We start from the raw sequence: 26,160 nt of genomic DNA, 5'->3' as shown, positions 1-26,160 counted from the left end.
AAAATCTCCACATTATTCCCCAGCATTGGGATGCAGCTGTGTGGGCAGCACGGTGGCACAGTGGTTAGCACTGCTGCCTCAGTGCCAGGGACCTGAGTTCAATTCCCGGCTTGGGTCACTGTCTGTGTGGAGTCTGCACGTTCTCCCTGTGTCTGCATGGGTGTCCTCTGAGTGCTCCGGTTTCCTCTCGCAGTCTGAAAGATGTGCTGGTTAGGCCATGCCAAATTCTCCCTCAGTGTACGCGAACAGGGACCAGTGTGTGGCGACGAGTGGATTTTCACAATAACTTCATTGCAGTGTTAATGTAAGCGTAATCATGACATAATAATAAATAACTTTCCGAATTCAAAATGCATAAACAGTGATGGAGCTATGGTCTCTTGATTCAGGTGTGTCTGAACCTGACAAGCAAGCCATACCAAATTTACCTAGCAATTAGCAATGCAGATCTACACAGACTGAACACATGAGGGCTAACAGCAGAAGAACTAAAGGATCCCCAAAGGGTATGACCTACTTTGGAGGGCCAGTTCAATGTCAGGTTGAACTTCTGTATTCACCAACTAGAGTTCATGTTAGTTCAACAGCAGCCTGTAGAATCCATAGACCACTTTGTCTGCACATAGAGGAGAGGGTACTGAGATTTTTCCAAACCAGAGCAAGCAGACATAATGGGCGGGGTTTATGGCCTTGCTCCAACGAGACTGGAAAATCCCGCCTGAGGTCAATGGACGTTTCCATTGACCGCCTCCCGCCTGCTCCGATTCTGCGGCAGGTGGGGCGGTAGGATTCCGGCAAATTCTTCAATTGGTGATTGCATTTACTCCATGGAAGAATTCCAGAAAGATCTGAACGACGAGCCCAAAATGTATAGCATCGAAGAACTACTTAAGGGGGAATGCAAGCAGGAAATCCTCGCAGGTTGACAAAAGCCAACAGCTCCTAAACACAACCCCAATTGTTGATACATTCACTCGAACACCCAAACCCAGCCAGACATGTAGAAGGCGTGACCCTCTGCACGTTCCAATGTGTGGTTATCAACCTGCAACTAAAGACTCCTCAAATGATTATAACTTCCCTGTCATTGGAAACGTGAAAAGCTGAGATGAGAAGAATTGATTCTGCTCTATACTCTCTTCCATGCCAATGCTCTAAAGGTGAGAACCTTCAGATATTCTACTGGGAACAGCAGCCTGTCTTCACACAAGAAAGCACCGGATTGACAACATTGAAACTTGTGTACTTTAGCTTTTATTTTTTAAAGCCTGTCCTCCACTGCTCATCTCTGCAGGGGTTTGTTGTGTGAGTGTGTGTCATGTGCATGCAAGGGATAGATAGGTATACTTCCTATAGTACAATAGTGTGTGCGCTAGTTCTTGCCATTAGTTTTTAAAAAGCTGGTTTAGAATAAATCAATCATTCTGAGTTTATTGGAACAAGCCTGTATAAAGTCTCTTTTATTCTGGATCCAACAGTGGCGAAGGTAAACAATTGGCCATTTTGATCAATAGATTGCAGCTGCATTTCCAGAAAAGTAACTAGGAGGGGAGTAGCAATCAGATTGTGTTTGCCACTCCACTGAAATTACCTTTAAGCTTTAAAGACTCATAGATTTACCAGAGCTGTACACTGATAACTAAATATGAACACACAAACGTTATACTCCTTTGGAAGGGGGAAAGTATCAAAGTGGGGGGGGGGTGTTGTTGTCATATGCCTTTAAGGATTAGCAGCATGCCAATATACAAAGGAAAGTGTCATGTGCTCCTGTCTCCATTTCGCTTTGGCCTATGTGCAGAGCACTGAACACACAGCTCTGCTGTTGCTGTCTTCAAACTTTCAATTTATATATGTGTTCCTCTGTGCCTCGTTTAAATAAATGAATGCACAGTGTGTTTATACCATCCATTATGAATGATTTGTGCTTTTGTATAATTACAAAACCGTGATAACTTGTAAGGAATTCTGTAAGAAATGTTGATGAGGTTAAACCTTGATAAATATTTAGTGTTGTAAATATTCAAGAATCCTGTATATAAGCAAAGATTTGGGGTCAGGAGGTGCATTCCTGAAGCAAGCTTTCTTGAAAAAATATTTAGCTTTTAAAAGCAGCAGTGGTTCGAATGATCCATTGTTCACAAAACATCCATCAAGCATTAGTCATCTGACCATAAACCTTTCATAAATGTTGTCACAGTCCTTTTGTTACAGCGTGCTTTCATTATTATCATTAAATAAGACTCCTAAATGACACCTTTTCAAATGCTTCTTTGAAAATCTATATACACGCAATTCCCTAGATTTTGTAAATCAATGTCTCCTGTCAAATTATGTGGAGTTCTTCTGACATAGCTTGTCCTTTAAAAATCTGTGTTGGCTATTTTCATTAACAAGTGGTTTTTCAGGTCAGTAGTTTTAGTTAATGCTAATTGGAACTTCCCACTCCAATGTTGAGGTGACTGGTCTGTTGTAACCTCATTTATGAATTTTTCTTGTTTTTTAAATCAGAGGTGGTACATTGACAACCTGTTGACGTGACTTGCATATCTAAAGGTATCTGAAATATTGTTCTTGGAGCCTATTCTCTTTCCTCTCTCTTACTGCCTTCGTGCATGTCTCCAGAGTCTACAGCCTTCTCCATTTTGATTTCTCCAAATTTATTCAGTAGTACTCAATTGTTCACATTAACACCTTCTCCTTCAGGTACCAGGCCCGAAGCGGGCTTGGTGACCATGGATTTCCATTGTAATGGTCCATCATTATGCTTGGCAAAGTACTGCAATGGTCTTGCCCTTGTTTTCTGCAGTTTTGATGTGGAGATGCCAGCGTTGGACTGGGGTAAACACAGTAAGAAGTTTAACAACACCAGGTTAAAGTCCAACAGGTTTATTTGGTAGCAAAAGCCACACAAGCTTTTGGAGCTGCAAGCCCCTTCTTCAGGTGAGTGGGAACAGAATTCCCACTCACCTGAAGAAGGGGCTTGCAGCTCCGAAAGCTTGTAAAGTCGCCATAGTCCCAGATGACCAAGGGCCGTTTGAGAGGAAGAGCTGACTGGTGGTGATTTAACCTGAGGATCACCACACCTCAGACGAGAGGCAAGGTTGAGAAAGTGACCTTCATGAATAACCTCATGAATTGAACCCGCGCTGTTGGCGTCACTCTGCATGACAAACTAGCCTTCCAGCCAATTAAGCTAACTGACCCTCAATGGCACCTTGCTATTGTACTCTCTACCATTATAAATAAACTTAGGAGACTGTATACTTCTCTCTCCACCTATCCTGCCTCCTTTAATGGCTTATGCACCTATGCATCCAGGTTCCTCTGCTCCTGCACCCACTTTAGAGTGGTGCTCTTTATTTTATACTGTCTCTTCATGTTCCTCCTACCAAAATGTATCGCCTCACATTTCACTGCACTGAACCTCATTTGCCACCTATCTGCCCATTCCACCAACTTGGTTGCATTTGTTTGAACTTCTGCACTGTCCTCCTCCCAGTTTACAATGCTTCCAAGTTTCGTATTGTCTGCAAATTTTAAACTTGTTACCTGTTTATCAAGATCTAGATCATTAATGTATATTAGGAAAGCAAGGATCCCAATATCAACCCTCAGGGAACTCCACTACAAATCTTCTTCCAGCCTGAAAGGTATCCACTCACCATTGTTCTCTATTCCTGTCACTCACCAAATTTTGTTACATGTTGCCACTTTTGCCTTTTTTCCATGAGCTCACAAGTCTGTTGTGTGACTCTGTATCAAATGCCTTTTGGAAATCCAGGGATACCACATGAATAGCATTGCCCACATCAACCCTCTCTGTTACCTCTTTGAAAAACTCCAGCAAGTTAGGTGAATACGATTGTCCCTCAAAAATCCATGCTGGTTCTCCATAATTAACCTGCATTGTGACAATTAATTTTGTCCCGACTGTTTGTAGAAATGTCCTCACCACAGAAGATAAACTGACTAGTCTCTAGTTACTGGGTTTACCCTTGCGTTCTTTTGTGAACAAGGACCTAATGTTTTTCAATTCTCCAGTCTTCTGGCACCACCTCTGTGTAAGGAAGACTGAAGACCTCCCATATGAACACCACACAACGCAAATTGTTTGCCGATTTGTCTCATGGCTTTTTGTCAAATTGTGTGCAATTTTCTTTTACAAATTGGCTGCTATTTCCAAACATAAAATGGTGTCTGCACTTCAAAAGTACTTCATCACTGTGAAGCACTGTGGGATAGTCTGTGGTTGTGAAAGGGGCCACACAAGTGCAAGTGTTCTGTTCTTGATTGTTCCATCTCTCGCCCTAATACTCTTATGCCCACCAATGCACTCTGGTGCAAAATAATATTTCAATTTAGTGTTTTGACTATTGGTTTTTTTCAACCTCATTGACAATTGCCATCTTATTGGTCCAATCTTTTTTCTACATTTTTGTGCTAATAAATTCATTTACAATTGTCACCGGCTAGTTTTCGGTCATTTTCCTGTCTGCCTTTGTTTTTTTAAAAATGTTCACCTGGATTTTTTTGTATGCTTGAATTTGTGTAGTTCTATTTGATGTTAGTGACCCTAGACATGATTATTTCTTTCTGTGTGCTCAAGGGACTAGTTACATCAGATACTTGTGGGAATATTTCTAGTTCTCTCAGCAGTTTTTGTTACGGTTCCCCTTTAACCTTGTTTTATGTTCTGGTCAAATTATAGAAAAAAAAACAAATGTATTAAAATCATGACATTGATAGCCACAAGATGTGCAAAATTACTTGACGGTTAATTATTGAAGTATGGCCACTATGTATGCAGCCAAATTGTGCACAGCAAATGGTTAAAGACCAAATCATCTCTCTTTGTAGTTTTAGCTGAAGGTTAAATAGGATGGGGGAGATTGAGGAACCAAAAGTAGCTTAGCAGTGGCTGAGAGGCTTTCACATACTAAAGAGTTTCAGAATGCTCATTGTGCAAAATTACATTTACTGAATGTTAAACTGAAGTGTCTCTAAATAAGAGTACCACTTCCATGTCATTCTGGCAACTGACTTGGCAAACAGCAGCTCAACATTTAACTATACAAACTACACCAGGGAAGTTCTGTCAGAGCCTATAAAATCTGGCTTAACATTTGCTTTGCATTTTCAAGCGTATTGCCATTAAACAAATAATTTTAGAACTCTTGAAAGAGTGGAACCAATCAGGGAGAGGCTAATGGACTGCAGGTCTGTTAAAATTATTGAAAACACGTGGAGATCTAAATGCATTTATTATGTAAAGTGTTCCTTATCCCTTGAGTGTTCTCGAGCAGTTGGGAATTCAGAAGACCATTGCATAAATTGGCCAAGTTAATCAATTACATTTTTAATAGGAACTGGACCATACGTATTTTGATGATTGGCCTTGCAACCTAAAATGGTCTCCAGTTGGAGATATTATCCAGCAAAAAAAGTAGAATTCCCACCCGGGACCATTGTCCACTAGGAAAGTGTCCATATAGAGGTTAGGTAAGTGCAGAGAGGTAAAATGCTGCATTTATGTGTGGCTAAAACTACATCATCCAGATCATGAGGCAGCTTGACACCTTGGCCAAATGCTAAACGTGGTCGACTTTGAAAATGAAATCACATTTTCTTCATTGGTTTGTTCATTATTTTGGCATGTGCAACCATTTAAAATGTAGCCGTTATTATGACTGTGCTAATGAACTGTGTGTCCATCCACCCATCTGTGCATCCCACCTGCAATAAACACTGCAAGGACCTCAGTTATTGTTGTATTCAGTGGCTAAGCTCATGCACCATGTTCCTGAATATGCACCAGCAATAACTTGCAGTTATGTGGTCTCTTTTTAAAATAATGACGGTTCCAAGGTTGGGTGATGCAACACGTATGAGAGATGACCAAGAGTATTGTTACAAAGATACTCTGGTAGATTTTGAGAAAGTTCTGAAGGGCACAACAGCTGCAGAAAGGCAAAGGTTATGGAAGAAGTACTGAAACATCGACTTCCACAACTGAAAATTCTGCTGCCAGTACAGGGTTAAAATTAGAGAGTTGAAGAGAGCAGGTTGTGATGCAGGGCTTGCCAAGTTTGCAAAGATACAGTTGTGTGTGAGCATGCAGTGATTTGTAAGCAAAGCTGAAGATTTTGAATTCTTGAGTTAGGGAGCAGAAAGCCCATGGAAGTTGATAAGGATGGATACGCAATGCTCAAACCTTAGAGTGGGCTATGGTGCAGTTTAGAGTTTGGATAGAATAGATCTTTCATGGATGTCCCTGAAGGTCCAAAAGAACTTCAAGAGGGTTTTATTGGTACTGAGGCTTGGGAGCAGAGTTGGACACTGTTGCAAAAGTGAACAATCTTGCTGATTAGTTAAGATATCAGGTTTGGAGTTCCACATAGATTGTGTGGCTGGAAGAGAGCAATGTTTAGCTCAGTTGGCTGGACAGCTGCTAAGTGATGCAGAGCAATGCCAACAGCATGGGTTCAATTCCTGTACCAGCTGAGGCTATTCATGAAGGCCCTCTACCTTCCTCCTCGCCTGAGGTGTGATTTAATCAGATTTAATCACCACGAGTCAGCTCTACCCCTCAAAAGGGAGAGCAGCCGATGGACATCTGGAACTATGGCAACTTTACTCTATCTAAGGCACCAATTCATCTCAGAAATTACAGTCCTGCTACGACAGAGAATGAAATAATTCCAGATTTTAATTTTTTTCTTCATCTGTGTTTAATTTTTATGTTTAAGATGTTGCATTTAAACCTCCCGAGCAAGTGTGTGCTAATAAAAAAAAATCATCTTTATTTGCAAATTCCCAGAGGCTTGCTGCCAGAAATCCTTTAAATTGGGACAAAACAGTTGGGTAAGGAAACTCACTCGCCTCCCACAGTAAAACACTGTGGACGACAATATATTGCATAAACTCTGTCTGCGGCAGAGGTTTTAATGTTAAAGTTTATTTATTTGTCATAAGTAGACTTGCACTAACACTGCAATGAAGTTACTGTGAAATGTGAAAATCCCCTAGTTGCCACACTCTGGCGTCTGTTCGGGTACACTGAGGGAGAATTTAGCACGACCAATACACCTAACCAGCACGTTTTCCAGACTGTGGGAGGAAACCAGGGCACCTGGAGGAAACCCACGCAGACATGGGGAGAAGGTGCACACTCTGTGCAGTCACCCAAGCTGGGATTCGAACCCGGATCCCTGGTGCTGTGAGGCAGTAGTGCTAACCACTGTGCCACCGTGCTGCCAGAGTTTTAGTTAATGTGTTAACTTAGAATGTTGATCTAAGATCAGGTTGAAACTTAAAGGACTTTATTCAAATATCTGGAAACCAGTATTTGCTTACGAGTTCAAACTGAATAAGCTGAACAGGGCGAAGGTTCGAGGTGTTCATCCCCAGCATATGAACTGGGTAGGACAATAGAGATGGCTGCTCTTTTTAGAGGAGTTCGCTGTCTGTATTGGGAGGAGATCTTGGTTAAGTGACATAGTGATGGTCGATTGTGTTCAAGATCCAGGCTTTGGTTGAGAGACTTGTTGAAATAGTTGAAATATAAGGGAGCTGGATCTGGCTAGTTTACAAAGAATGATTTGATTTGAGGACAAATAGTGTGTGTGTGCGCAAAGGTCCCTGCACTGCTTACATTTGCTTTATGTTCCTGAATTCTGTCTGTTGAATGAATGTTGTATTTTTTTTCATGTAAGAATGTTTGTTTGCTCCACAGCCTTTCATGTGTTCCTTCATTCTGTCAGATTCCTGGGAACATTGACAGTTGTTAACCTTGACATTTATATCTTTCGTCATTCTAAGCAAGTCTAGAATGGAGTTTTAGCAAGAACGAAAACTGGCTTAACTGTTGTTTTTACCTGAATGCATTAGCAAAGTTAACCAAAGGTTTGAGAGAACCTGTGGATCAGATATTCCTATTAAAATGTTGAAAGAGCTCATTGCTGGTTGCGTCTAAAGATTAGGGGCATGAAGGAGGACAAGTAGAAGAAGGATTTAAATATTTTAATTTTCATGGACTCTTTTTTTTCCCTGATTAGTGTATGGTGAGAATGAAATAAAATGGAACTTTCAGTGCCATTCAAATTCATTGTGTACTTAGGTTCTTATGACTTACAAACCTCCGACCGCAGCTAACCGTGATGCACTGAGATTGAAAACCAAGTGTCAAAGATGGAGTGTAGTGGCTACGTGCCGGTGAAAGGCAAATGACAAGGGCATGAGATTGACAAAAACTGCACATACAATTCTAAATAGGCGCACCACAGACACTCCCCAGAGCCTTAAAAATAAATTAAACTTCCTGTCATTAAAAAGAGCCAATAAAAGAGATAGGCGATATCCTCTCCGCCTGACCTGTGCTGAAGAGACAAGAGATGAATGAATCTTTTCAAGACTTTTGGTTCATTAATAAACATTAGCTGTAATGAACTCGAGCTTCATTGAATGTGGCTGCGCCTCGTATCTTAATAATGTGCTCAAAGTACAGATTTGTATCCATCGCTGGCACCACTGTGCTCCATAGATTAGCCCCCACTCTGAGAGTGAGTCCTGCCATTAGGGCTCCATATCCAGAAGGAATAGTTTTGTTATGATCAAGGAAATTAATACAGCAGCTTGTTGCCTAGAGTTTGCTTCACAGTCTTCTGTTTTGATCATTGCCCCTAAAGTGATCCCATTTCAGTGGATTATGAAGCTCTTTTTTTTCCCTATGAACTTTTTGCTTGGATTACTGTATTGATTGAATTAATACTGAGACTTCTGAATTCCAGGACACCATTTTAGATAGTAGTTACAGTGCATCTTCATTGTAGTCAAGGCAACAGTTGGGCAGTGTCCTAGGCTAACAGGGAAAAGATTGTTCACGGCTTGCTAGATGTGGACATATTAGAAATCCAGGTGCCAAATTTGGTCTGCATGGCTCCTCCCAGTAAATAACCAGCCAAAATCTGCACCTCCCACTGCCCCCACAACCCAACCTATTTTTTTATTCATTTGTGGGACATGGGTGTCACTGGCTGGCTAGCATTTATTACCCATTCCTAGTTGTTCTAGTTATGGTGAGCTTCCTTCTTGAATCTCTGCAGTCCATGTGCTGTGGGTTGATCCACAATGCTGTTGGAGACGGAATTCCAGGATGTGACCCAGCGACTGCGAAGGAATGGTGATATATTTCCAAGTCAGGATGGTGAGTGGCTTGGAGGGGAACTTGCAGGTGGTGGTGTTCCCAAGTATCTGCTGCCCTTGTCCTTCTAGATGGAAGTGGTCGTGGGTGTGGAAGGTGCTTTTTAAGGATCTTTGGTGAATTGCTGCAGTGAATCTTGTAGACAGTACCACTGAGTGCTGGTGGTGGAGGGCGTGGATGTTTGTGGATGTGGTGCCAGTCAAATGGGCTGCTTTGTCCTGGATGATAAGCGTCTTGTGTTGTTGGAGCTGCACCCATCCAGGCAAGTGGGGAGTGAAATGGGCACTAAGAGTCACATGTTGAAGAGCTGCCAGTAATCTTGAAACTTCATCATTGGTGGGAGGCATCTTATTTGTCAGGCTCAGCGCAATATAAATTTGTAAGGTTCAGCACAAGGGTGTGATGTCATTGTCACACTTATCAGGTTAGATTCCTAATAGTGAAGTGTTTTTTTTAAACAGCTGAATGTTTGACACATGATAAAACCCAACACTGAGTTTCCAATTCAATCTCCTGGGAAAATAACAAAAGAGTTTCTGTTTGCTTGGTGGGAGTACCCTTTTCTCCATAGAAGTAACCGTGATGGGCCTAAATCCAGGGAGCTTATATGCAGGCTGACAGAGTCCAGGCCTGTTAACTCCCTTAGTGTTCATACATCGTTGTGCTTATTCAGCCTCAGAGGACTTAGCACTATAAGCCTTGCTGCTTGGGGAGGCAGTGGCATACAGCGGTTATTGTCCCTCGACTAGCAAACCAGAGCAAGATGGTGAAATTTGAATTCAATAAAAAACTAGAATTAAAAGTCTAATGATGACCATGAAAACCATTGTCAATTGATGTAAAAACCCATCTGATTCACTCATGCCCTTTAAGGAAAGAAATCTGCCATCCGTACCTGGCCTGGCTGACATGTCACTTCAGATCCACAGTAATGTGGTTGACTCTCAAATGCCCTCGGAAATGGAGGGCGGTTAGGAATGGGCAATAAATGCTGGCCATGCTCAATGTCCCATAAGATGAATTTTAAACAAAGAATCTGGAGTGATGATCACCCCATTGTTCATTTTGAAGTTCCCATCCTCATCCTCGTTGCCTCTCCCACTCTGCTCCCCTTTTAAAGCGCTCTGTAAAACAACCTCTAATCAAGCTTTGCATGACTTGTTTTAATTTTTAACTGGATCATTTTCTCTTTGTCTGGTTGTGCTCCTGTGATTATTTTGTTAATAGATACTACATAGCTGAAAGTTGTTGCGATGGTGGTACTCACACACGTGGCTTTGTTCCTGTATGTTCCATTCGTGAGCTCGACCAGCTTGTCAAGTATCCACAGTTGCACAAGAAAAGTCAAGTTGCCAGGCTTAGGCCTCAGACTGGAGTTTGCAACAGAAGGTTGATTTGGTTTCAAATTTGTATTGTCGGGCATATATCCTCAGAGCCACATGACCCAAAGAGGACCAGCATGCAATGTCTCCTTTCCTTGACAGCCCACCATAATCAAGGATAGTTACAAGTTAATTCAAACAACTGGCAGATGAAGGTGTTAGGGTCATGCTATGTGAGACAAAGTTCTCATGAGTATCACCTAGGCAACCTGATGAGAACAGCTTATCACAAATGGTATAAGCGTATTGCCACCATCTTCCTGATTACGGTATGCATATCCAAATGGTAGGTCACGGTATTGTAATATAGCAGGAGTTAGACATTTTTAAAATTTGTTCATGGGAAGTTGGCTGGGCCAGCATATATTGCCCATCCCTGAGGACATTTTCAGGTCAACCACAATGCTGTGGGTCTGGAGTTGCATGTAGGCCAGGCCAGGTTAGGATGGCAGATTTCCTTCCCTTAAGGACATTAGTGAACCAGGTGGGTTTTTACATCCAGTCAACAATGGTTGATTTCATGGTTGTCATTAGACTTTTAATTCCAGATTTTTATTGAATTTGAATTTCACCATCTTGCCATGGTGGGATTTGAACCCAGGTGCCCACAGCATTACCCTGGGTCTCTGGATTACTATTTCAGCGACTACACCACTGTCTCCCTGTCTTCAATCTTGGCCCGCAGATTAAAGTTTTTCAGCAGTTTTTATCCAAATTCTTTGTTTTATGAGAAATATTGGTAGGCACGGACTTTCAACATGAGGAACAGACCGACACAGGTTGTTAGTTTTGTGTTGTCATCTTGATATTTTGGACATTGGAAGTTCAATGTCAAACATCAAGCTTGTTCATTGACAAATGTTAAATCTGGATCCTGGTGAGGAATTTTAACTTGTCGGGCTGACTCTTTGCATTTCTTTTCACCTGCACTTGTATTTTTCTGCCAATAATCCAACTGTTTGATCGTGGATATCATTTAGAGTCAGAGGAGCTCTTTGTATTGCCTCTCTTGGAATGCTGAATGATGAAGGGAAACTGTTTGGACTTGTTTTATAAGTCAGAAACTGCATAGATCTTTTGAACTATAATGGGTTTGATTATCATGCAGTTTTTTCTTTGGAGGCAAGTGCTGGCACATTGGTGACATTGTGAAAGGAACTTTCCCTATATCGAACTGCACATTTACTTATCACTGCTTGGTGGGACTAACTGTTTTTGTTTCGTGTTGCTGTGCAGTGATTGCACCAAATGGACTCAAAAGCTATAACTTTAAAAAAACACAGTGCTCATTTGTATTCCAAGGTATTACAGCCTAAGTTGAATACTTAATTTGTTTCCCATTTTAAACAATGCATGGACTGAACTAATTCACTGCCAAGAATGTTCTTTGAATTGGTCGTGTGATGTTCTCTAACCTTTGATTTCAAGGTCTCAAGTTGGGCATGGAGCGCGATGCATATGTCATGATCTCGGAGAAGGGAGAGAAGCTCTATCACATGATGATGAGCAAGAAAGGAAATCTTATAAAGGACCGGAGGAGAAAGCTGTCTATTGTCCAAAAGTGCTTTTTTGGCAAGTAAGGCAACATCAATTTTCATGTCCTATTCATGCAACTTGAAAGACTTTACACTTGATTTCCTGTCGACTTCATTTTGCTTTGCCAAATCAGATATAATTTGATGGGCCCTAATTGCGCAGACATTGCTATCTACTATTTAAGCTACAATAATTAATCATTTTTGACTCAGCTGGGCTCTGAATGCAGATTGCATGGTGTAACAAAGCCACATATTTTCCATTACACTGACTTAAAAAGTGCAGTGAAAACAATTGAATGCTTTACCTTGGCTAACTGCATATGTATCCAGGTCCTCTTACAATCATAAATAGCGTTGTATAATAAATGAAACCTACTACATTTATAGATTACATGTATTCTGCTGAATGTGATAATATGTTGTTCCTATCTGCTTCTTAAAGTACAACTTGCTCACAGGGTATCTTGCCAATTATATTGGATTCAAATTATGAAAGATCCCTAGTGTTTAATCATGGTAGATAATGAATTACAGTTGTTTGTTGCACAAGCGGAACTGCATAGTTCATGATCTCATTCATATATTGCAAGAACCTAAAATACGTGTGTTTTCCTGCTGCCAATTGTAATGTATTACTTACATTTGTGCATTAATTAATCTTTGAATTTTAACTGAATATTTGTGTAAAGACTGAATTGGTATTAACTTGAATTAAATAGTTAAGTAGATGTTGCCCCTACATCTTGAACCAAATCAGTGCCTCAAATAAAGAGATCAAATTCTTAGTATGGGCTGTCTCAGGATACAGGGTAGACCATTTGGGACTGAGGTGAGGAAATATGTCTTCACTTAGAATAGTGAACTTGTAGTGTTCTCTACCACAAAAGGCTGTGGAGGCCAAGTCATTACATGTATTCAAGAAATATTTTTTTTAACGTTTTAATGGCATCAAGGGGAACGAGGAGAAAATGGGAGTTGGCATTGAATCACAGAATCATAAAGTGCAGAAAAAGCCATTCAGCCCCTCGAGTTGGCACTAAAAATTGTGAAAGACCTGACCTCCCACCGAATCCCATTTATCCCAAAGCCTCGAATCTCAAAGCCTCGAATGTAATGATGTGTCAAGTGCTCATCCAGATACATTTTAAAGAATGTGAGGCAACCCGCCTCGACCACCCTCCCAGACAGCGCATTCCAGGCTGTCACCAGCATTTGGTTAAGAGGTTTGTCCTCACATCCCCTTAAACCTCCTGTCCCTCACTTTGAATCTATGTCCTCTCGTGACTCTCCCTTCAACCAAGGAGAACAGCTACTCCTTACCCACTGTGTTCATGTCCTGCATAATCTTATACACCTTGATCAAGTCGCCCTTCAGTCTTCTCTGCTCCAATGAAAAAGACCCAAATCTATCCATCCTCTCTTTATAACTTAAATGTTCCATTCCAGGCAGCATCCTGATGAATCTCCTCTGCATCCCCTCCACTGCAATCACATCCTTCTGATAATGTGGTGATCAGAACTGCACATGGTACTCTAGCTGTGGCCTCACCTAAGTTCTATATAACTCCAACATGACTTCCCTGCTTTTGTAATCTATGCCTTGATTGATAAAGGCAAGAGTCACATGTGCATTTTTCACCACCCTTCTAGCATGCCCTTCTGCCTTCATTGATCTGTGGACAAACACGCCAAGTTCCACAGAACTTTCTAGTGTCATACAGTTCACTGAATGCCTCATTATCACCTCACACTTTTCAGGGTTAAATTCCGTCTGCCACTTATCTGCCTATTTGATCGTCTCGTCTACATCCTCTTGTAGCCCAAGACCTCAATGTTATCCACCCAGCCAAGCTTGGTGTCATCCGCAAACTTACTAACCCTACCCCCCACAAAGTCATCTATGTTGTTTATATAAATGACGAATAATAAAGGACCCCTCTGTGTATGCCACTGGATACTGGCTTCCAGTCACTAAAGCAGCCTCTGTCTCCTACAACTGAGCTAATTTTGAATCCACTTTATCAAATGACCCTGCATCCCACGTGCATTTGTCTTCTTAATCGTGGATCAACCGTGGCCTACTCACGCTCCTAGTTTCTATGTTTAAATTACACCACCAATGGAATACATGTTCTTCTGTTTGCTCCAAATGCAGTACTTTTATTTTAAAGAAACAAACTTTCCAATAATGACAACATCAACTAGTTTTAATATTCACCTAATACCTGCCTGTGACCTCAGTTCACTTTATCCTGTGCGTGACAACTGCTGACAGTATAAACTTGTTCCTTCTGTCTAAGTGCCCCATTCTGGCTCACCCCAATTTGCGCAATTGAGCAACCTGATTTGAAATGTTGAGATGACTATTTTACCAAGCCTTAAATATTATTTAAATTGTGACGTGTTTATCCTATGGATGTAATTTGGGTATGCTTGCAGTCACTGTGAGCTGTGTGCAGAAAGGTGATATTTACACGAATGAAAAGTGAAATTTTGTTTCTGGACTTAAAAAAAGTGTTGCCTGGCTGTGGACCAAATTCAACATAAAAGAAGCCTCAACTATTTAAGAATTAGGCACTTGTCAGAGCTTATGAATTGTGCCAAAGGAAATCTTGGGTTTATGTACTTTTAGATGACAAGTAACTCTCTGAAAGGAACATGTAACTTCAATAAAAAAAAGTTTTAGCGCTACAGTAGCTTGCCTGTTGACTGAGGACATTCGCTTTACAAAAACAAATTTATTACATAGGTTTCGTTTAAAAGTATTTTTAATTATCCAATTAAAATAATAGACTTTTGAGTGTTTTAAGCGAAGTTCTCATTTATGACAGGCTGTAATTTGTTTAATACCTTGAGGCTTCTACAAATTGCAGTTTTTAATCAGATTATCTATCAACATTGGATATTAAGTTTTGTATTAATGTAAGCTGTATGTGCGCTAATAAGTGCATTTGTAGCAGTCATGCACACTGGAGATAACTACTTGCCTGTCTTTTATGCTAATTGTATGAAATTCTTGGCAATGTTTTCTTTTTCCAGTGAGTTTGTTTCCTGGCTGATGGAAATAGGAGAGATCAGTAAAACCGAGGAAGGCGTGAATCTGGGTCAAGCGTTGCTCGAGAATGGCATCATTCATCATGGTGAGTACATTCATGCAAAGTTTTAAAATGCATTGCAAAGGAAGGCTGTGCTATTCTTCTGGGTCCAAGGCAGCTGTTAATGATGTGCCTTGAAATGATCCATCTCAAATGAACTGGACAAATTTTACTGGCAATGAGTGAATATACCTTCTCTTAAAGGGAAAGCTTAGTAACTCCAGTTGTCAGATTCACTCCAGTTGTTACGAAATGCATAAAAATTGTGCTTCCATTGGAAAATAAAATATTTTTTTCAGTCTTTGCAAAATGCAGTGCTTTTTGAATACCTCCTCGTGTTGCAGTCATACACATACTCTTGTGAATATATCAGTAAAATATCTTGTAAAGTGTATAATGTAGGTAATACTTTTAACACCTATTTTCCCCCCTTCCAATGCTCAGTTGAACACATGCACACAGTACAGGCTCGTACATCTGCTTCTTAGGATTTCAATTGAACCCACACGATGCGAAATTGGCTGGGACTTTGATCTGAATTCTACACCATACCCAATTTTAGTTTCCATTGATTTTAACACTATAATAACATGAACTTCGATTCTAATCGCACAATTGAACTTGCACCCGTAGCCAATTTGTGTGTCGTTTATGTCCCACAAGCAGCAAGATGAAAAGTGACTAAATCAAACTGTTATTCATTGTATTGGATAATAGGTGAATGCTGAGGATCCATGTCAATGATTTTCCAACTTGAAAGGCATGATATGACATTACATAGTAATCATGGAAAGTCACCGCAAGGTACAAAGTTAACAACTATGAGCAAGCTTTAGAAATGTGCCCTTAGGGAAGAGGAGAACAGGATGTAGAATTTTCAACCTCAAACTACTGTTAAATAATTCATAAATTATTTCTTATTCATCTTCAGACAATATATTTATTTGTGTCTAATATGTGAATAGGAATGGGGGATCAATGAGTTTTGTTGAGGAGTGAAACACTGGTGCAGATTTTGAGGGCTCAGTAGTCTGTTTCATGCTTCACATTCTACTTGTTGTATCCCCCTGATAATAGGGTTTGGTTTGATTTGATTTATTATTGCACATGTATTAGTATACAGTGAAAAGTATTGTTTCTTGCGCGCTTTACAGACAAAGCATACCGTTCATAGAGAAGGAAAAGAGAGAGTGCAGAATGTAGTGTTACAGTCATAGCTGGGGTGCAGAGAAAGATCAACTTAATGCAAGGTAGGTCTGTCCAAAAGTCTGACAGCAGCAGGGAAGAAGCTGTTCTTGAGTCGGTTGGTATGTGACCTCAGACTTTTGTATCTTTTTCCCAACGGAAGAAGGTGGAAGAGAGAATGTCCGGGGTGCGTGGGGTCCTTAATTATGCTGGCTACTTTGCCGAGGCAGCGGGAAGTGTAGACAGAGTCAATGGATGGGAGGCTGGTTTGCATGATGGATTGGATTACGTACACAACCTTTTGTGGTCTCTTGCGGTCTTGAGCAGAGCAGGAGCCATTCCAGGCTGTGATACAACCAGAAAGAATGCTTTCTATGGTGCATCTGTAAAAGTTGGTGAGAGCTGTAGCAGACATGCCAAATTTCCTTAGTCTTCTGAGAAAGTAGAGGTGTTGGTGGGCTTTCTTAACTATAGTTTGGGCATGAGGGAACAGGACAGGTTGTTGGTGATCTGGACACCTAAAAGTCTGAAGCTCTCGGAGATGAAGTCGAGTGATTGATTTTTTTTTAAGGGTAGCCTCCAATTGGTTTGACATTTGAGACAATCATAGTTGTTGCTTAATTGGCTGCAAGATTTTTTTTATACAAGTTCTGCCATTCTTTTAGTTTTGTGCACCAAATGGTTGATTTTAAATTGGGTTCTTCTCTGGTCTTGAGACAAGTGCCATTCTAGAGTTCTAATGCTGTATTCAGGCATTTCACGACTGTGATTGTTTCTGTACAGAGAAAAGGGAGTGGCAAGAGAGTGCAGGTAGTTTTGCTTTTGGAAGCCAATGTCTGACATGCCAAGTGTCCAAGGTAAGCCACTGTGAAACCTTCAGCTGCTGTTCATCTGATGTGGTGAATGTAAGCTCACTGTCATTGCACCAGAATCCTGGAACTCCCTTCCTAACAGCACTGTTAAGTGTCCTTGCACCCATGGGCTGTAATGGTTCAAGAAGGCGGCTCACTGCCACCTTCTCAAGTGCAATTATGGATGGGCAATAAATGCTGGACTAACTAGCGATATCCCATCAATAAATGAAAAAAGGAATGCATTCCACTCAACCCAGAGAAACTGACTTTTTCTAATCTGTATCTCGGGATTGCCAAGAGTGCACAAAGAGATAGCTGGTTATATTCCAGTGAAAACCACACAGTGTAATAGAACAGGGCACTGTTGATCCCATTCGGATCACCCTTGATATTGGCTTGAAGAATAATTGAGAGCTAAATGGAAACACTGTCTTTTCAGGGGCTGATCTCCCTCTTCAGGCCCTGTCTATAGCCCTGATTGATTCAAGAATAGTCTAAAGTACTAGACGGGGACGGGGGAGGGAAGAAGCATAATTATAGATGATGAAGATAAGTTATTAATGGGAATACTTGGACAAAACCGAAAATAAATGACAGCTTAATATTAAAACCAGGAAGTAGCAGAAGCAAGTGAAGTGATGAAATTAGAGTTTGATACTTTAACACAATTACACCATTGGGCAGGGAGAGACGAAAGCTTTTCACCTTTTCGCCTGCATAGAGTCATCTGGAATACATTCTCTTCATGTGCATGTAATTGGTGTTTAATAATTCAATCTGAACTTGCCTCCACTGAGGAATGTCATTACATGTTGACACTGCTCCATGCAGAGATGAGCAACTTTGCAATATAGAACGCCTGAAGTTAAGCTACTACATTTAGAAATGGTGGCTTTAAATTTAGATCTTTGCTATCAATTTTAATATCCATTCATTACCTCATCCTTTCCGATCTCTGGCCTCCCACAACTTGGTGTGAATTCTACACTCCTCCATTGCTGATCTCTTGTGCATTTTCAATTTCCATTTTTCCACCATTCATGCCTTAAGGCCATCAGATATAGGAGCAGAATTAGGCCATTCAGCCCATCGAGTCTGCTGTGCCATTCAATTATGGCTGCTAAATTTCTCAAATTACCAATCAAGAACCTATCTTTCTCTGACTTAAATGCACTCAATGACCTGGCCTCCACAGCCCTCATTGCTTCACCATTCATTCAAGGCATAAGTCTGAAGCTCTGGAATTTCTTCTCCACCTCTCTACCCCCTCTCTCCTCCTTTAAGATGCACCTTAAAACCTACTTCCTCAACCAAGCTTTTCATAATTTGTCCAAATATTATCTTATTTGGCTTGGTGTCAAATTCGATTTGATAATGCTATTGTAACATGCCTTGGGGTTTTTTTAACTACATTAACAGCCATCTATAAATACAAGTTGTATTTTAAATTGCACTGTTATTCCAAGAAATTCAACTTTATTAGTTATACATCAGTATTCCATTTTTAGGGTTGGTCGACTTGAAAGTCATTTTGGGATTTATGGACAAATGATGATGCATTATGTAACCTTAACTTTATTTTCTTATGGGCATTTTTATGTTTCAGTGTCTGACAAGCACCATTTCAAAAATGAGCAGGTACTCTATAGGTTTCGGTACGATGATGGAACCTACAAACCCAGAAGTGAGATGGAAGATATCATGTCTAAGGTATTGCTCTTTCACTGGAGTGACGTTTTTGTGAAATAGACTTTCTTAGCCTCTGGCAGTTGCATGCTGTGTGTTGAAGGAGCTTGTGGAATAATCCCTTTTGGCAACTGTTGGATACAGATGGAGTATTGTACATTTCTGAATAAAATTAAGGGAAGCGCACCATTTTGCATATAAATGATCTTACTCTTTTCTTGACAGGGCGTGAGACTGTACTGTCGATTGCACTGCCTCTTCACTCCTGTGGTAAAGTAAGTTGCGCAATTTCAATTATTTTTCTTGATTTCTTGAGCATCTGTCAGTCATTGAGTGGGAAGAAAAAACAAACTTGTATATGACTGACCTAACTTTTCAGTTTGAATCTTGACTTCTTTGCATCTATGAATTTGCTTTTGCGCATGGAAATGAAACTTCCAAACATCATGAAGTAATGGGACATGAGTAGAGCTCCCAGTATGGTGCATTGACAATACGATGCAATTGCTTGATATAATGCCTCCAGTGCTTTGCAATGCAATTCAAGCACAGACTCTTAAGATCTTTTATGATTCAAATTGTGTCAATCAAATATTGTCCTTTTCCATTTGATAAACACTGATCTTGCTCCTGAAATTGTATCTAATCATCCTGTGTCCAGTTTTGTTAGGTCTTCCTGCCTATAAATTTTTCTGATTTTTCACAAGCATTGAGCATCAAGAATGTACTGTTATGACAATTTGGATAAGTTGTGTCTGCTATTCATGATGAGTTCTCCAAAATTGCAACTTAATTAGGGGATGACAGAGAGCTTGGGGGAAATGAGACCAAGTAATCTATTCTTCATGTTTAAGCGATTTAGGCATATGTCATGTATGCTAAACTACAGTACTGTTGACCATTTGTTAGTTACAGTAAAAATTCCTTGACTTATACGAGGGTGAAATCAATAAGGTGTTGGTGCTGGAGTCTTCGTTTTGGAAAAGGCTTTTCATTAAGTAAGCATAGTCCATCCTTTCAGTACAGGATGCTTTGCTATGTAACCCATGCTATCTCCATGCGTAGTTCAGTAGTGTTATTTCATTAGCAAAGGAAACAAACACTTGAACAGAGAATTTATTTTCCTTAAACAGAATGTCATTGGCATGAATTCCCTAAATATTTACTTCAGTTAAAAGTCATTTGATACTTTCCTACCCAGATATTTCAAACGTTTTGCTGAGGAATGGTAGCTCTTTTCGATCACTTAGCTTGAATTTTTGAAAAAAAAAGGTTCCAGATTGGATCTAATTTATAGAGCAGTTTAAATAAAAGCAGGAATAGAGTTTTCACTAAATTTGGAACCTTGCAGAGGTTCCGGTCTCCAATGAATTTGACTTCTCTGCTCACATAGTGGCACAATTTGTGCTGTGATTCCTTGTAGGTTTAAAACTTGCCGTTTGATTTTAAAGAAGTGCTAATTGCAGGTCTGTAAGACACTTGAAGTGAAGCTTTGGGTCCTACAATTAATCTCGAGTGCATCAATATTTAAATGAACCCCTTTTCAACTTGAAGGAAAATTTATTAGTCAGTTCTGGTGAAACTTTTACTCCAGATGCAAGCAACATGTAGAACTAATCATAGAAAAATCATCTTGTATTGTATTGAATGCAGAGACCGAGACCATCACCTGAAAACCTACAAGTCTGTGGTGCCAGCAAGCAAGTTGATCGATTGGCTCCTATTGCAGGTAAGGAATAATTGAGAGAGGACAAGAAAGATGTTCTCTCCCAACCTGTATTTTTTTTTGTGATTATTTTTCACTCTATTTCAGTGTTTTGGGCTCCGAAGTATCTTGCGCTCAATAAAATCATAGAATCCCTCCAGTGCAGAAGGAGGCTATTCGGCCCATCGGGTCTTCACCAACACAATCCCACCCCGGCCTATTTCCTGTCACCCCACATATTTACCCTGCTAATCCCCTGACACGAGGGTCAATTTAGCATGGCCAATCAACCTTGATTTTTCTCTACACCCTAGCTATAACTGTAACACTATATTCTGCACTCTCTCATTTCCTTCTCTATGAACGGTATGCTTTGTCCATATAGCACACAAGAAACAATACCTTTCACTGTATGCTGATACATGTGACAATAATAAATCAAATCAAAAACCGAACCCACACACCTTTGGACTGTGGGAGGAAACCGGATGAATGTGCAAACTCCACACAGTCACCCGAGGCCGGAATTGAACCTGGGTCCCTGGCGCTGTGAGGCAGCAGTGCTAACCACTGTGTCACCGTGCCGTCCCTAGTTCTGATGTTAATACATGAGAACTTTAACACACTGTTAACAGTTGAATGATGGGATACAGCCTCTCCTTCATGTCAGCCATGGGAGAGTACACACAACACAAGTGTCTACTGGGAAAGCGAATAAGTAGAGAGATGAAAGAAGAGAGACCAGATCAGATTCAGCCGTTAAAATTATGGCAAGTTTAATAACACAGCCACTGCTTGAGGGGTACAGTTGCAACTATTTAATCTTATTCCATAATTGTTAGGTATTCTTATTTATCTTTGTCTCTGTTCTCTTCCTCTTAATCTAATCTTTCTTTTCCTTTATTTATTTTTTAGGCCTTTATTTTAATTCCTTCCCATTGTTCCTGTTTCCTTCTCAATTGTTAATTCCTATTGGCTATTGTGAACTGTTGATCTGCCATTAATGAAGGTGCGAGATGCCCTGTTATCAGTTTGCAGTCCTAAAAATTTGCCTCGCAACTTGCAATACTTTTTTAACAGAATGGCGAGCTTAATAGTGTAACAGAGTCCACTTTGAGATGACATGCTCCAGTAGAATCTGGATCATCATGTCTAGCTGAGCATATTGGTTGCTGACTGGGGACAGCTTGACTCTCCCACGTTCTTGTTTGTGTGTGCTGGCACTGTGGGGGTACCATAGTGCAAACCATGCGACTGGGAGAAAATTGCCTCCAGAAAAAGGACCAGATGTAATATTCACTGGTTTCTTGAACTTTTGTGGAATCTTAATTAGTTATTATTTTTCCTGGGATTATACCCTGTAAGTGAGCACGTTCTGAAAGCCACAGGAATGCAGCACTCACGGTGAAATGCATTTGGCAGGAGAGTTGAATGATTGGACTCTTTGCCATTGCTTGCTCATAGAAACATAGAAGATAGGAGGAGGCCATTTGGCCCTTCGAACCTGCTCCGCCATTCATTACGATCATGGCTGATCATCCAACTCAGTAGCCTAATCCTGCTTTCTCCCCATAGCCTTTGATCCCATTCGCCCCAAGTGCTATATCCAGCCGCCTCTTGAATACATTCAATATTTTGGTATTAACTACTTCCTGTGGCAATGAATTCCACAGGCTCATCACTCTTTGGGTGATGAAATGTCTCCTAACCTCTGTCCTAAATGGTCTACCCTGAATCCTCAGACTGTGACCCCTGGTTCTGGACTCCCCCACCATTGGGAACATCCTCCCTGCATCGATCCTGTCTAGTCCTATTAGAATTTTAGAAGTCTCTCCCTAGTCAATCTCTCCTCATACATCAGTCCCACCATCCCCGGAATCAGCCTGATAAACTTTCGCTGCACTCCCTTGAGAGCAAGAACATCCTTCCTCAGAAAAGGAAACCAAAACTGCACACAATACTCTAGGTGTGGCCTCACCAAGGCCCTGTATAATTGCAACACATCCCTGCTCCTTTACTCGTAACCTCTCGCAATGAACTGAATAGTCTCATTAGCGATAGAGAACATGGTTTTGTACGAGGGAGGTCATGCCTCACAAATTTGGTTGAGTTTTTTGAGGAGGTGACAAAAATGATTGACAAAGGAAGGGCCGTGGATGTCGTCTACATGGATTTTAGTCAAGCATTTGACAAGGTCCCTCATGGCAGGCTGGTGCAAAAGGTTAAATCTCACGGGATCAAAGGTGAACTAGCTAGATGGGTACAGAACTGGCTTGGCCATAGAAGACAGAGGGTAGCAGTGGAGGGGTCTTTTTCCAGTTGGAGGTCTGTGACTAGTGGTGTTCTGCAGGGCTCGGTACTGGGACCTCTGCTGTTTGTGATATATATAAATGATTTGGAAGAAGATGTAGCTGGTCTGATTAGTAAGTTTGCGGACGACACAAAGATTGCTGGAGTTGCGGATAGTGATGAACGTTGTCAGAGAATACAGCAGGATATAGATAGGCTGGAAAATTGGGCAGAGAAATGGCAGATGGAACTTAATCCAGAGAAATGCGAAGTGATGCATTTTGGTAGATCTAATGCAGGGGGGAGCTATACAATAAATGGCAGAACCATCAGGAGTATAGACACACAGAGGGATCTGGGTGTGCAAGTCCACAGATCCTTAAAGGTGGCAGCACAGGTGGAAAAGGTGGTGAAGAAGGCATATGGCATGCTTGCCTTTATTGGACGGGGCATAGAGTATAAAAGTTGGCATATGATGTTGCAGTTATATAGAACGTTGGTTAGGCCACATTTGGAATACTGTGTCCAGTTCTGGTCGCCACACTACCAGAAGGACGTGGAGGCTTTGGAGAGAGTGCAGAAAAGGTTTACCAGGATGGTGCCTGGTATGGAGGGTATTAGCTATGAGGTGAGATTGAGTAAACTAGGATTGTTCTCCCTGGAAAGACGGAGGTTGAGGGGTGACCTAATAGAAGTTTATAAAATTATGAAGGGCATAGATAGGGTGAACAGTTGGAAGCTTTTTCCCAGGTCAGAAATGACAAACACAAGGGGTCACAAGTCCAAGGTAAGGGGTGGGGGGTGGGGGGCGCAAGGTTCAATAAAGATATGCGGGGGACGTTTTTTTACAGAGGGTGGTGGGGGCCTGAAATGCACTACCAAGCAAGGTGATCGAAGCAGACACGCTAGGATCATTTAAGACTTATCTAGATAGCCACAGGAACAGACTGGGAATAGAGGGATACAAACGGATGGTCTCGTTAGGAACACATGAGCGGCGCAGGCTTGGAGGGCTGAACGGCCTGTTCCTGTGCTGTATTGTTCTTTGTTCTTTGAAGGCCAACATTTGCCTTCTTTACTGTCTGCTACACCTGCATTCTTACCTTCAGTGACCGGTGCACAAGGACACCCAGGTCCCACTGCACACTCCCCTCTCCCAATTTACAGCCATTCAGGTATAATCTGCCTTCTTGTTTTTGCTTCCAAAGTGAATAACTCACACTTATCCAAATTATTCTGCATCTGCCATTGATTAGTCCACTCACCCAACCTGTCCAGATCATTCTGAAGGATCTCTGCATCCTCGTCACAGTTCACTCTCCCACCCAACTTGGTATCATCTGCAAACTTCGAGATGTTACATTTTGTTCCGTCATCCAAATCATTAATATATATTGTGAATAGCTGGGGTCCCAGCACCGATCACAATGGGAACCCCACTAGTTACTGCCTGCCAATTTGAAAAGGACCCATTAATTCCTACTCTTTGTTTGTTCTCTGCCAACCAGTTTTCTATCCATCTCAATACACTTCCCCCAATCCCACGCGCTTTATAATCTCTTATGCAGGACTTAATCTCTTATGATAATCTCTTATGCAGGAATTTGTCAAACACTTTCTGAAAGTCCAAATATACCACATCAATTGGCTCCCCCTTGTCAACTATACTAGTTACATCTTCAAAGAATTCCATCAGACTTCCCATCAGTTCTATACTTGAGAAGCTGAGTTACAGAGAGAGATTGAATAGGTTGGGACTTTATTCCCTGGAGCATAGAAGATTGAGGGGAGATTTGATAGAGGTGTATAAGATTTTGATGGGTATAGATAGAGTGAATGCAAGCAGGCTTTTTCCACTGAGGCTAGGGGAGAAAAAGACCAGAGGGCATGGGTTAAGGGTGAAAGGAGAAAAGTTTAAAGGGAATATTAGGGGGGGCTTCTTCACACAGAGAGTGGTGGGAGTGTGGAATGAGCTGCCGGATAAAGTGGTAAATGCCCTGCAGGTGTAACTTTTAACATTTAAGAAAAACTTGGACGGTTTCATGGATGAGAGGGGTGTGGAGGGATATGGTCCAAGTGCAGGTCAGTGGGACGAGGCAAAAAATGGTTCGGCACAGACAAGAAGGGCCAAAAGGCCTGTTTCTGAGCTGTAATTTTCTATGGTTCTATGGTTCCCCTTCATAAATCCAAGCTGACTTTGTCTGATCCTGCCACTGCTTTCTAAATGCTCTGCGATAAAGTCCTTGATAATGGATTCAAGACTTTTCCCCACTATTGATGTTAAGCTTACTGGTTTATAGTTCCCTGTTTTCTCTCTACCTTCCTTTTTGAATATTGGAGTGACATTTGCGACCCTCCAATCTGCAGGAACTGCTCCAGAGTCTATAAAATCCTGGAAGATGACCACCAATGCATCCACTATTTCTAGAGCTACTTCCTTAAGTACTCTGGGATGTAGATTATCAGACCTTGGGGATTTACCTGCCTTCAATGCCACCAATTTTCCCAGCACCATTTCTCTACTAATATTGGTCTCCCTCAGTTCTTCCCCCTCACTAAATCTTGCATTCTCTAACATTTCTGGCATCTGATTTGTGTCCTCTTTGTGAAGACAGAACCAAAGTATGTATTCAGTTGCTTGGCCATTTCTTTGTCCCCGTTATACATTTCACCCGTTTCTGTCTGTAGGGGACCTACACTTGTCTTCACATATCTGTAGAAACTCTTAGTGCCAGTCTTTATGTTCGCTGCAATCTTACTTTCATACTGTATTTTTCCCTTCTTAATCAATCCCTTGGTCCTTCTTTGCTGAATTCTAAACTGCTCCCAATCCTCAGACCTATTATTTTTCTTGGCCACTTTGTATGCTTCTTCCTTAGATCGGGTACTCTCTAATTTCCTTTATAAGCCATGGATTGGCTCTCATCTGGGTGGGTCACACTTGTTGAGGGGTGTGAGTATTAATTTCACTTGCTACCAGTTTGACCTCTCAAGTTTTGGACATTCCTTATAACATAGGGCGGCATGGTGGCACAGTTTTAGCAGTGCTGCCTCACAGCGCCAGGGATCCAGGTTCAATTCCAGCCTTGGGTCACTGTCTGTGAGGGGTTTGCACATTCTCCCTGTGTCTGTGTGGGTTTCCTCCGGGTGCTCCGGTTTCCTCCCACAGCCCAAAGATGTGCGGGTTAGGTTGATTGGCCACGCTAAATTGACCATAGTGTCAA

The 26,160-nt window shown here is 41.2% G+C and overlaps 1 protein-coding gene across 1 annotated transcript in view; it reads left to right on the top strand.

Annotated features, from left to right (window-relative positions):
* The window catches only part of prex1 (phosphatidylinositol-3,4,5-trisphosphate-dependent Rac exchange factor 1), a 204,203-nt gene that overhangs the window by 87,020 nt on the left and 91,023 nt on the right, over positions 1 to 26,160 (top strand). The window contains exons 10-14 of the mRNA XM_078236543.1: positions 12,013 to 12,160; positions 15,162 to 15,262; positions 18,863 to 18,966; positions 19,168 to 19,217; positions 20,596 to 20,671. Coding sequence (XP_078092669.1) covers positions 12,013 to 12,160; positions 15,162 to 15,262; positions 18,863 to 18,966; positions 19,168 to 19,217; positions 20,596 to 20,671 — 479 coding nt within the window. The remainder of the gene's footprint in view (positions 1 to 12,012; positions 12,161 to 15,161; positions 15,263 to 18,862; positions 18,967 to 19,167; positions 19,218 to 20,595; positions 20,672 to 26,160) is intronic.

This window comes from Mustelus asterias, chromosome 20 (assembly GCF_964213995.1).
Source record: "Mustelus asterias chromosome 20, sMusAst1.hap1.1, whole genome shotgun sequence".
Taxonomy (NCBI): Eukaryota; Metazoa; Chordata; class Chondrichthyes; order Carcharhiniformes; family Triakidae; genus Mustelus; species Mustelus asterias.
This window is presented reverse-complemented; position numbering and strand designations above follow the sequence as displayed.